This window comes from Rattus rattus, chromosome 8, assembly GCF_011064425.1.
Source record: "Rattus rattus isolate New Zealand chromosome 8, Rrattus_CSIRO_v1, whole genome shotgun sequence".
Lineage (NCBI taxonomy): Eukaryota > Metazoa > Chordata > Mammalia > Rodentia > Muridae > Rattus > Rattus rattus.
In genome coordinates this window covers 4,588,554-4,601,435 of record NC_046161.1, presented here as the reverse complement: position 1 = coordinate 4,601,435, position 12,882 = coordinate 4,588,554, and the positions used below count along the sequence as shown (strand labels likewise).

At 37.5% G+C, this 12,882-nt stretch overlaps 1 protein-coding gene across 3 annotated transcripts in view; it reads left to right on the top strand.

The window, feature by feature from the left end:
- Dync2h1 (dynein cytoplasmic 2 heavy chain 1) overlaps positions 1 to 12,882 on the top strand; it is a 198,172-nt gene that overhangs the window by 41,802 nt on the left and 143,488 nt on the right. For all 3 annotated transcript variants that reach the window (XM_032911134.1, XM_032911135.1, XM_032911133.1), the window contains exons 30-33: positions 7,876 to 8,135; positions 8,877 to 9,123; positions 10,228 to 10,379; positions 11,972 to 12,116. In XM_032911134.1, coding sequence (XP_032767025.1) covers positions 7,876 to 8,135; positions 8,877 to 9,123; positions 10,228 to 10,379; positions 11,972 to 12,116 — 804 coding nt within the window. The remainder of the gene's footprint in view (positions 1 to 7,875; positions 8,136 to 8,876; positions 9,124 to 10,227; positions 10,380 to 11,971; positions 12,117 to 12,882) is intronic.

Here is a 12,882-nt window from a genome sequence, read left to right as displayed (position 1 = left end):
AAGTCACACTGAGGTGTTTTATATTATTTGGGACTATTATGAAGGGAGTTGTTTCCCTAATTTCTTTCTCATCTTGTTTTTTGTGTAGAGGAAGGCTACTGATTTGAGTTAATTTTATACCCAGCCACTTTGCTGAAGTTGTTTATCAGGTTTAGTAGATCTCTGGTGGAACTTTTGGGATCACTTAAATGTACTATCATATCATCTGCAAATAGTGATATTTCGACTTCTTCCTTTACAATCTGTATCCCTTTGATCTCCTTTTGTTGTCTGATTGCTATGGCTAGGACTTCGAGAACTTTATTGAATAAGTAGGGAGAGAATGGGCAGCCTTGTCTAGTCCCTGACTTTAGTGGGATTGCTTCAAGTTTCTCTCCATTTAGATTAATGTTAGCTACTTGTTTGCTATGTATGGCTTTTACTATGTTTAGGGATGAGCCTTTATTCCTGTTCTTTCCAGGACTTTTATCACGAAGAGGTGTTGAATTTTGTCAAATGCTTTCTCATCATCTAATGAAATGATGATGTGGTTTTTATCTTTCGTTTTGTTTATACAGTGGATTGCGTTGATGGTTTTCCATATATTAAACCATCCCTGCATACCTGGAAAGAAGCCTAGTTAATCATGAAGCATCATTGTTTTGATGTGTTCTTAGATTTGGTTTGCAAGAATTTTATTGAGTATTTTTGCATCAATATTCATAAGGGAAATTGGTCTGAAGTTCTCTTTCTTTGTTGGGTCTTTGTGTGGTTTCCGTATAATTGTAATTGTGGCTTCATAGACGGAATTCAGTAGTGCTCCATCTGTTTCAATTTTGTGGAATAGTTTGGACAGTATTGGTATGAGGTCTTCTTTGAAGGTCTGAGAGAATTCTGCATTAAACCCATGTGGTCCTGGGGCTCTTTTTGGTTGGGAGATTTTTAACAACTTCTTCTATTTTTTTTTTTTTTTTAGGAGTTATGGGGTTGTTTAAATGGTTTATCTGTTCCTGATTTAACTTTGGTACTGGGTGTCTGTCTAGGAAATTGTCCATTTCCTCCAGATTTTCAAGTTTTTTTGAATATAGGCTTTTGTATTAGGATCTGATGTTTTTTGAATTTCCTCTAATTATGTTGTTATGTCTCCCTTTTCATTTCTGATTTTGTTAATTTGCACACACTCTTGTGCCCTCTGGTTAGTCTGGCTAAGTGTGTATCTATCTTGTTGATTTTCTCAACGAACCAGCTTTTGGTTCTGTTGATTCTTTCTATGGTCCTTTTTGTTTCTACTTGGTTGATTTCATCCCTGACTTTGATTATTTCTTGCCTTCTATTCCTCCTGGGTGTATTTGCTTCTTTTTGTTCTAGACCTTTTAGGTATGCTGTCAAGCTGCTGATGTATGCTCTCTCCTGTTTCTTTCTACAGGCACTCAGAGCTATGAGTTTTCCTCTTAGCACAGCTTTCATTGTGTCCCATAAGTTTGGGTATGTTGTACCTTCATTTTCCTTAAATTCTAAGAAGTCTTTAATTTCTTTCTTCATTTCTTCCTTGACCAGGTTATCATTGTTCCACTTCTATGTATATGTGGACGTTCTTTCCTTATTGTTATTGAAGACCAGCCTCAGCCCATGGTGTTCTGATAGGATGCATGGGATTATTTCTTTCTGTATGTGTTGAGACTTGTTTTGTAACTGATTATATGGTCAATTTTGGAGAAAGTACCATGAGGCGGTGAGAAGAAGGTATATCCTTTTGCTTTAGGATAGAATGTTCTATAAATATCTGTTAAGTCCATTTGTTCCATAACTTCTGTTAGTCTGTATATGTCTCTGTTTAATTTCTGTTTCCACGATTTGTCCTTTGATAAAGGTGGGGTGTTGAAATCTCCTACTATTATTGTGTGAGGTGCAATGTGTGCTTTGAACTTTAGTAAGGTTTCTTTTATGTATGTAGGTGCCCTTGTATTTGGAGTATAGATATTTAGGATTGAGAGTTCATCTTGGTGGATTTTTTTTTTGATGAATATGAAGTGTCCTTCCTTATCTTTTTTGATGACTTTTGGTTCAAAGATTTTACTCGATATTAGAATGGCTACTACAGCTTGCTTCTTCAGACCATTTGATTGGAAAGTGTTTTTCCAGCCTTTTACTCTGAGGTAGTGTCAATCTTTGTCTCTGAGGTGTGTTTCTTGTATGCAGCAAAATGCTGGGTCCTCATTACATATCCAGTTTGTTAATCTGTGTCTTTTTTATTGGGGAATTGATTCCATTGATATTGAGAGATATTAAGGGATAGTGATTGTTGCTTCCTCTTATTTTCGTATTTGGAGATGAGATTATGTTTGTCTTTGTTTTATTGCAAAAAGATTATTTTCCTGCTGTTTCTAGGGTGTAGTTTGCCTCCTTGTGTTGGACTTTGCCATTTATTATCCTTTGTACGGCTGGATTTGTAGAAAGATATTGTGTAAATTTGGTTTTGTCATGGAATATCTTGGTTTCTCCATCTTTGTTAATTGAGAGTTTTTCTAGATACAGTAACCTGGCTGGCATTTGTGTTCTTTTCGCGTCTGTATGACATTTGTCCAGGATCTTCTGGCTTTCATAGTCTCTGTTGAGAAGTCTGCCTTTATATGTTACTTGATTTTTTTCCCTTACTGCTTTTAATATTCTTTCTTTGTTTTATGCATTTGGTGTTTTAACTATTATGTGACAGGAGGAGTTTCTTTTCTGGTCAAATCTATTTGTAGTTCTGTAGGCTTCTTTTATGTTTATGGGCATCTCTTTGTTTAGGTTAGGAAAGTTTTCTTCTATGATTTTGTTAAAGATATTTACTTGCCCTTTAAGTGGGGAATCTGCACTCTCTTCTATACATATTAACCTTAGGCTTGATATTCTCACTGGGTTCTGAATTTCCTGTATGTTTTGGGCTAGGAACTTTTTCCATTTTACATTATCTTTGACAGTTGTGTCGATGATTTCTATGGAATCTTCTGCTCCTGAGATCCTCTCTTCTATCTCTTGTATTCTGTTGGTGATGCTTGCATCTGTGACTTCTGATCTCTTCCCTAGGTTTTCTATCTCCAGGGTTGTTTCCCTTTGTACTTTCTTTATTATTTCTATTTCCATTTTAAACTCCTGGATCGTTTTGTTCATTTCCTTCTCCTGTTTTGTTGTTTTTTTTCCATTAGTTCTGTAAATGATTTTTGTGTTTCCTCTTTAAGGGTTTCTAGTTTTTTACTTGTATTTCTTACATTTCCTTAAGGGAGTTTTTTATGACCTTCTTAAAGTCCTCCATCATCATGATAAAATGTGATTTTAGATCTAGATCTTGCTTTTCTGGTGTGTTTTGATAGTCAGTGTTTGCTTGGTGGGAGAATTGGGCTCCGATGATGCCAAGTAGTATTGGTTTCTGTTGCTTGGGTTCCTGTGCTTTCCTGTCGCCATCAGGTTGTCTCTGATGTTAGTTTTTCTTGCTGTTTCTGACCGTGGTTTGACTGTCGTGTAAGCCTGTGTGTCAGGACTGCTGTAGATTTGTTTTCCTGTTTTCTTTCAGCCAGCTATGGGAACATAGTGTTCTGCTCTCAGGTGTAGTCTGTCCTGTGGGCTGGCTTTCAGCTCTCCCTGTGGGCAGGAACCAGAAGGGTCCTGCCCCTACTTCTTCTAGGTCCCTGTGTGCAGGGATCCCTGATGGCACAAGGCCCCTTCTTGAGTCAGGAATGTTGGCAGAGAGTAGTCTCCTCTGGTTTCCCAGGAGTGTCTGCCCCTCTGAAATTCTAGCTTTTTCCCCCTACAGGATTTGGTCCAGGGAGCTGTTTGACCAGTTTAGTTCATATCCAGGCACAGTCTGGATCATGCTCCTGCAGCTTGACTGCTCTTGTATTCCTGTGTCCAGAGGCACTATACAGTTTCCTCTTGGGCCAGGAAGTGGGTAAAGGTGGGTAGAAGTGGCAGTCTTTCCTTCCCTGCAGTCTCAGGGTTGCCCGCACTTCTGGGTGATCAGTTCTCCCATGGGGTTTGAGAGCAGGGAGCTGTGGGCCGGGATCAACGAGGTTTGGGCGCCAGCTAGAATCTGGAAGAATCTGGTCCCAGAGGAATTCTGTCTTTGTGTGTCCTGAGTCCACCAGGCAGGTCACTTGGGGCAGAAATGTTCATCTTACATCTGGTCTCAGGTCTGAAGTTGCTCCTCAGGGCTAGCTTTCAGTTCTGTGTGAGGGTAGCAACCAGAAGGGAGTCTAACTTCTTAAGTTCTTTCCATATATTAGATATTAGCCCTCTATTAAGTGTAGGGTTGGTAAAGATCTTTTTCCAATCGTTTGGTTGCCATTTTGTTTTATTAACAGCGTCCTTTGCCTTACAGAAGCTTTGCAATTTTCTGAGGTCCCATTTGTTGATTCTTGATCTCAGAGTATAAGCCATTGGTGTTCTGTTCAGGAAATTTACCTGTGTGCCTCTGTGTTTGAGGCTCTTCTCCACTTTTTCTTCTAGTACTTTGTTGAAAATGCTGTCTTTTTTCCACTGGATGGTTTTAGCTCGTTTGTCAAAGATCAAGTGACCATAGGTTTGTGGGCTCATTTCTGGGTCTTCAATTCTATTTCATTGATCTACTTGCCTGTCTCTGTACCAATATCATGCACTTTTTATCACTATTGGTCTGTAATACAGCTTGAAGTCAGGGATGGTGATTCCTGCAGAAGTTCTTTTGAGAATAGTTTTTGCTATCCTGGGTTTGTGGTTATTCCACATGAGTTGCAAATTGCTCTTTCTAACTCTATGAAGAATTGAGTTGGAATTTTAATTGGCATTGCATTGAATCTGTATATTGTGTTTTGGTAAGATGGCCATTTTTACTATATTAATCCTGCCAATCTGTGATCATGGGAGATATTTCTGTCTCCTGAGATCTTCTTCGATTTCTTTCTTCAGAGATTTGAAGTTCTTTTCATGCAGATCTTTCAGGAGCTTTGTGAGAGTTTTATATTATTTGTCACTATTGTGAAGGGTGTTGTTTCCCTAATTTCTTCCTCATCCTATTTATCCTTTGAGTATAATAATAAAAACACCAAAGGCTCAAAATAAAGAATGAATATAAAATGCAGTCAGGTAAAAAGGTCAGGTGTCATACAAAGGCAGATCTTTAAGAATTACACCAGACTTCTCATCAGAGACTATGAAAGCCCTAAGACCCTAAGAGAACACAAATTCCATCCCAGGATAGTATAACCAGCAAAATTCTCAATTAATATAAAAGGAGAAACCAAGATATTCCATGACAAAATCAAATTTACACAATAACTTTCCACAAATCCAGCCCTACAAAGGGAAATAGGTGGAAAACTCCAACACAAGGAAGGAAATAACACCTTAGCAAAAGCAAGAAAGTAATCTTCTTTCAATAAACCCCAAAGAAGATAGCCACACAAACCTAATTCCACCTCTAACAACAAAGATAACAGGAAGCGACAGTCACTTTTCCTTAATACCTGTTAACATCAGAGGACTCAATTCCCAAATAAAAGGATATAGACTAACAGTCTGGATACATAAAGAGGACCCAGCATTTTGCTGCATACAGGAAACGCACTTCAGTAACAAAGACAGACACTACGTCAGAGTAAAAGGCTGGAAAAAATTTTTCCTAGCAAATGGTCCCAAGAAACAAGCTGGAGGAGCTATTCTAATATTGAATAAAATCAACTTTTCATCAAATGATATTAAAAAAGACAATGAAGCATACTTGTCAAAGGAAAAATCCACCTAATGAAATTTAAAATCTGAACATCTATTGCAAGGGCAGCCACATTCAGAAGAGAAACTTTACTAAAGCTCAAAGCACACATTGCACCTCAAACAATAATAGTGGGAAACTTCAGCACCCCAATCTTATCAATGGACAGATCATGGAAACAGAAACTAAACAGGAACAGTGTAACAAACAGAATTTATGAACCAAATGGATTTAACAAATATTTATAGAACATTTCACCCTAAAACGAAACAATATATCTTCTCAGCACTTAATGTTACCCTCTCCAAAATTGACCATATAATCGGTCACATAACCAGCCTTCACAGATACAAGAATATTGAAATAATCCCATGTATCCTATCAGATCATCACAGATTAAGGCTGGTCTTCAATAACAACAAAAACAACCAAAAGCCCATATAGATATGGAAGCCGAACAACACTCTACTCAATGATAACTTGGTGAAGGAAGAAATAAAGAAAGAAATTAAAGACTTCTTAGAATTTAATGAAATTGAAGGCACAACATACCCAAACTTATGGGACACAATGAAAGCTGTGCTAAGAGGAAAACTCATAGCTCTGAGTGTTTCCAAAAAGAAACTGGAGAGAGCATACACTAGCAGCTTGACAGCACATCTGAAAGCTCTAGAACAAAAAGAAGCAAATACACCCAAGAGGAGTAGAAGGCAGGAAATAATCAAATCAATGAAGTAGAAACAAAAAGAACTAAACAAAGAATCAACAAAATCAGGAGCTGGTGTCTTTGAGGAAATCAAGATTATAGATAACCTTTAGCCAGACTAACCAGACGACAGAGAGACAGTATTCAAAATAACAAAATCAGAAATGAAAAGGGAGACATAACAACAGAAACTGAGGAAATTAAGAAAAAAATTATCAGGTCTTGCTACAAAAGCCTATATTCAACAAAACTGGAAAATATAGATGAAATGGACAATTTTCTAGACAAGGTACCAAGGTTAAATAAGGATCAGATCTTATAGTCCCCATAAGCCCTAAAGAATTAGAAACAGTAATTAAAAGTCTCCCAACAATAACAACAACAAAAAGCCAAGAACCAGATAGGTTTAGTACAGAATTCTATCAGGTCTTCATAGAAGACCTAATACCAATAGTCCTCAAACTATTCCTCAACATGGAGATAGAAGGAACACTACCCAATTTGTTCTATGAATCCACAATTACACTTATACCTAAATCACACAAAGACCCAACAAAGAAAGAGATCTTCAGACCAATTTCCTTTATGAGTAACAATGCAAAATACTCAATAAAATTCTCACAAACCAAATCCAAGAACACATCAAACGATCATCCATCATGATCAAGTAGGCTTCATTCCAGAGATGCAGGGATAGTTCAATATATGGAATTCTGTCAACATAATCTGCTATATAAACAAACTTGAAAAAAAATCTACATGGTCATCTCATTAGGTGCTGAGAAAACGTTTGACAAAATCCAATAGTCCTTCATGTTAAAAGTCTTGGAAAGATCAGAAATTGCAGGTTCGCACTTAAATATAATAAAAGGAATATACAGCAAACCAGTAGTCAACATCAAACTAAATGTAGAGAAACTTGAAGCAATCCCAGTAAAATCAGGGACAGACAAATCTCTCCCTACCTAATGAATATAATAGTACTTGAAGTCCTAGCCAGAGCAATTAGACAACAAAAGGCAGTCAAAGGGATTCACGGTTGAGTAAGTCAAAATATCACTATTTGTAGATGGTATGGTAGTATGCTTAAGTGACCCCAAAAATTCCAGAGAGCTTCTAAACTTTATAAAAAACTTCAGCAAAGTGGCTGGATATAAAATTAAGCTGGTGCTTTCTTAAATATGTTATTGTACTTACTATCATATTGAGGTAAAATGCTATTTTATTTTAATGTTTGCTTAGAAGTGAAGTGTATACAAACAATTTTTAAAAAGACAGTTTACGGGGTTGGGGATTTAGCTCAATGGTAGAGCACTTGCCTAGCAAGCACAAGGCCCTGGGTTTGGTCCCCAGCTCCGGGGGGGAAAAAAAAAAAAAGAAAAGAAAAGAAAAAGACAGTTTACTGTGGAGATACTTACTTTGTTGAATATGTAAAAATACCTCTTTACAACATTTTCCTTTCAAGGTCTTTAATTGGGCACGGGAGACCCCTCCTGACTCTCACAGGCCAATGGACACCTACTTTGACTGTGACCGAGGGCAGTTAGCGTCCTATGTACTGAAGAAGCCAGAGAGCCTGACAGCTGATGACTTCAGCAGTGGCCACAGCCTTCCTGTCATTCAGACTCCTGATATGCAGCGAGGTTTAGATTATTTCAAACCCTGGCTAAGTTCAGATACCAAACAGCCATTTATTCTGGTAGGACCAGAAGGATGTGGCAAAGGGTAAGAAAATGCCTTCAGAATTTATTTCCTTTCTCTCCAAGGATTTAAAAGTTTATATTAGGTTTCCTTTGGTTAAAAACACTTGGATTTTTATGAAGAAGACTTTCCATTTCCACTCATGTTTAAGAAAAAATGACCAAGACTGTCATTTTCTCTGCCAGGTTATATGGTCTTAGAAAATACATATAGTCGCAAATCTGAACCCCTTATATACACTTACAGATTAATGTGTGAGTTAACCATAGTGTAACAGTTGAGTGCAGCTCTCTTACTAACAATAATATCCAGCTTAATGGAGGCCACCTGTATTTAGCGTGCACATCATTTATGTTTTAGGAGTAAACCTGAATTATTTGTTTTACATGTATTTTGGCAGAGTAATAATTTGAAAAAATCACACATAATTAGGCTAGTTAAGAAAACAAAACTGTTGGGGAATTTAAATCTTTTCATAAACTATGGGAGAACAAAACTAACATGTTCTGTATACCTGGTAAAACTGAACTTAAGATGTCCGCAAGAATTTTAGGAATACTTTCAAATACACATTTTTCCCCAGTTTAAAAGTTAGGAAGTTACTTTGGTGGCTATGGAAACTATTTCTGTATTTATTATTTTCCTTCTCAACATCATTGGAAGTAATCTAGAAAAAAGATATCAGTTCCATATTTGAGTGTAAGGAGTATTTTGTTGGGCACATTTTCCCAGTGAGATGTCCCCAGTGTCACCTGTCTTTTCCAGGATGCTGCTCAGGTATGCCTTCTCTCAACTCCGCTCCACTGAGATTGCCACTATCCACTGCAGTGCCCAGACTACTTCTCGACATCTTCTGCAGAAACTGAGCCAGACTTGCATGGTAATCAGTACAAATACTGGTCGAGTATACAGACCAAAAGATTGTGAAAGACTTGTTTTGTATCTAAAAGATATCAACCTGCCCAAGCTTGATAAGTGGGGGACCAGCACTTTGGTGGCTTTCCTCCAGCAGGTAAGTTTTAGCAGCTGACACCTTTACCTATAATTAAAACCAGTATCATTTCTTACGGATACAAAATCTGCGTTCCTTCTGTTGGACCAGTTGTATCTAGCACATATTAGAATTTGAATTTTGAAATAGTTAAGTCTTATTCTAGATCAGTCATTCCCCAGTTGGAAATCTGTTACTTTTCTTCCCTTCTAGTTGGGACAGTGTGGGAATCAGCAGCTTGGGTAAGGGAGGGAGCTTTTCATGTGTGTCTGTGCTTGCTCTGTAGTTTCTTTTTCTCTGAAAGTCTGGGTTCCTCTTTGGCTGTGTATCTCATGTTCTTACTCAGTATAAAAGCTTTATTCCTCTATGTATTATATCATAGTAAAAGTACCAGGCTTTTAGAGTTCACTATGTTTATGTCTATGCAACTGTAGAATATGATAATATAGTTATGGCAAAGCTTGAAATATTTTCCTTATTATTTCTTGACTTCTGGCTTTTTTTTAATTGCTAGTAGATGTAGAATACTATTTGGATTTTACCATTTAATGGAATGAAAACATTTTGAAAGAGGAGGAATCAGATAACATTAACTGGATGCTGGGTAGCACAGTACGATTTTTCAGGACATAAAAATTTAGCACATTTTAATTACTGACTTAGGTAGAAGGTGGTGGTTACATATAGAAATAATTAAAATTTGGATATTACTGCATGTTATGATTAATCTTGATGGTCAAATTGACAAGATTTGACCTCATTATACAAGGAAATCTCTTGGTGTGAGTGCATGAAGATTTTCTAGAGTGATTTAATTGAAGTGGGAAGACCAAACCTAAATGTGGGCAGCACTCTTAATCTTGCTGGAGCCCCGACTGAGTTAAATGGATCAGGAATCTGGGCTGCAGAGTTTGTTATCTTCTTGGATGGCACCAGCCATTTCCTCTTCCTGCTGCCCTGTGGGTGGGCATGCTGGGGTAGACTGTCTGTCTCTGAACTACAGACCTAGGCTTGGGTTTGTCAGGTGCTTTGTCAGACCAAGAAGATAAGCAACCAGTGTATGATTTTAGTATGATTAGAGAAATCAAAAATAAAAACCATTTATAAACGTTTGTTTTCATATAGGTGTTGACATATCAAGGATTTTATGATGAAAATTTGGAATGGGTTGGACTGGAGAATATTCAAATTGTAGCTTCCATGTCAGCTGGAGGAAGATTGGGGCGACACAAGCTGACCACCAGGTTTACGTCTATTGTTCGTCTTTGTGCCGTCGAGTATGTATCTTAGTAAAGTTTTTTTTGTTTTCTTGTTTATATTTTATTCAGGATACCCACCAAGAATATTTCAAAATGTATAAGCCAATATGTTTTTTTCCCAAACTTTTGACACTGGTTTAGAGTATGTTAGGTCTTTTATACAAGGAGATAAAACTCTGTGTGTCTGTACCCCTAAATATCAGGAGCAGGAGTCAACCTGGTTAGTTAATGCTTAAGTATATTGTACCTGTTGGTATGATCTTATGTAATGTTCTGACATGTTATCTAATGCATAATGTTAAGTTAATTTAACATATATATTTATCACTATGATGAAAATACTTAAGGTTCTTTCTTTTTATAGTATTGGAGATTAATTTTGGGGTCCCCTCATATTAGTCAACTATTCTATTTCTGAGCCGTGTCTGCAACCCTACCAAATCCCCCCCTAACTTGTGAACTGTATAGTATACAACGTTGCCTCCGATTTCCCACCAGACCTTCTTGCTTGCTCCTGTCTAGATGCAGCTTCGTTTCATTACCAGCCTTCCCCAGACCTTCTTCCCTCCCAACTGAGGCCAGTTCCTCCTAACAATTACTCCACTCTTCAGTTTTATAAATGCAGTGGTTTGGGACTACGTGACAGAGACTATGTGCTGTCATGTCTGTATTTCTGAGCTTGTCTTACTTTGCTTAACCTCGCCAGTCCTGTCCATAATTGTTTGAAATGCCTAGGCTTATTTAGATGTATATGAACCACATTGTGTCTTTTCTTTACTCTATTGATGGACACTCGGGTTGTTTGTATTGTGTGTGGGGTGTCATGAATAATACTACCATGACCATGGGAGTGCAGATGGCTTTTGTTTCCTTTAACCATAAAAGTGGTGCATTGTTAGACATAAATGTTTTATTAATCTCACAAAACTAGTATTATTAAAATGTATGGAGATAAGTGACAGGAACTGGATCTGATGAAAGGTGACTTAGAGCTCTTGACTTGGGATGGTGTCCATCTGTCCATTCTTGTGATCATGGATGTGACTGGGACTCCTTCTGAGTGCTATGTTCATAGCACTGTCCCTGTGTGACCTTTCACCTTACTTCCTTACCTTTGTGGGTTATAGGTTCCTGCTAAGTACATGTGTCTATGGCCATTGCTTTTACTGAGATGTTATTGGTGCCCCTTAATCCACATGGACGTACAGTCTGGTTTGGGAGAGACAGGCTAATGTTCATCATGTTATTTACTTTCTTAGACTTCTGACCTGAATTGCTGCCCTATGCATAGGCTTTACTTAACGCAAATGCTTTTCCTTAAGTAAAATATCCTGTTTTTTCTTAAGATGAATGGCTTTTCAAGTTTTGTTTTAAAATAGTTGATTAGAGTCTTCTATAAAGCTTTATACAATTGGAGAATAGACACTGAGAAATCTAATTGGCTTTTTCAGAGAAAGTAGGGCCTGAGTCTGTTCTAATCCCTGGGTAGCCTTGCAGATCTGGGTCTTAGAGAAGTTTAGTCTGAAAGCTTACACTGTTATATCTTAATGTGAATATAGTAATTTAGGCTATTGATTTATTCTAACTTTCTCATTTCTTGTTCTTTTTAGTTACCCAGAAAGAGAACAGTTACAGACAATCTATGGAGCATATTTGGAAGCAGTTCTGCACAAAAATCTGAAGAATCATTCTATTTGGGGTTCTTCATCAAAAATTTATCTCTTAGCAGGCTCTATGGTGCAGGTGTATGAACAGGTACGTATAAGTCTGTGTTGTAGTTCCCAGGTCTGTTGTCTTCATCCTGGCTTTTCCTTCTTGTCACAGTTAGTGTAGTGTGACAGACGACACAGTAACAACATATTCACCTTACATGTTGCTAGATAGACTGAATATGAATAACTTTGTGTGTGTGGTAGTTATCGAGGAAGTAAAGTAAAATTTGATCTCAAATAGGAAAAAAACCAATAGAAAACCACTAAGTATTTGATGATGAACCTTTGTTAGGTAAAAGGAAGAGTGTATGTAGTGTTTGTGGAAGATGCTCTTACAAGGCTGGATAGAAAGTTGGGAGGATAAGTTAGAAAGGACAAGGTCACTTTAAAAATGCATACACGTGTTGACAGTCAGGATGGCAGTAATAGTAGTGGCTGTGGGTAGGGACTGGCCTTTAAGCTCAGTGCCATTCTGTTCTCACTACTAGAACACTTTTGGAGTGGTTTCATTGAGTTTTATGGGTTCTTTATAATTTTAGCTGTTACTTTATAATGTTTATCAGTTTATTTAATGTTTCTGTAGTTGTACCCCTGTCCCACCCTAACCTTTTGCAGTCTGTTGAAGCCTATGAGCTGATCTTGGAGTCATACTTTGAAGTGTTGGGCATGGCCCTGGGACCAGTTCTTAGGTGACTGAGACAAGAAGATTGACATGAGTTACATAGTGAGCTATAGGCCAGCCTGGGCCACAGTGTGAGACCCTGCTGCAAAACCAAACACATAGGTCAAATGTATAGGATGAATTATAT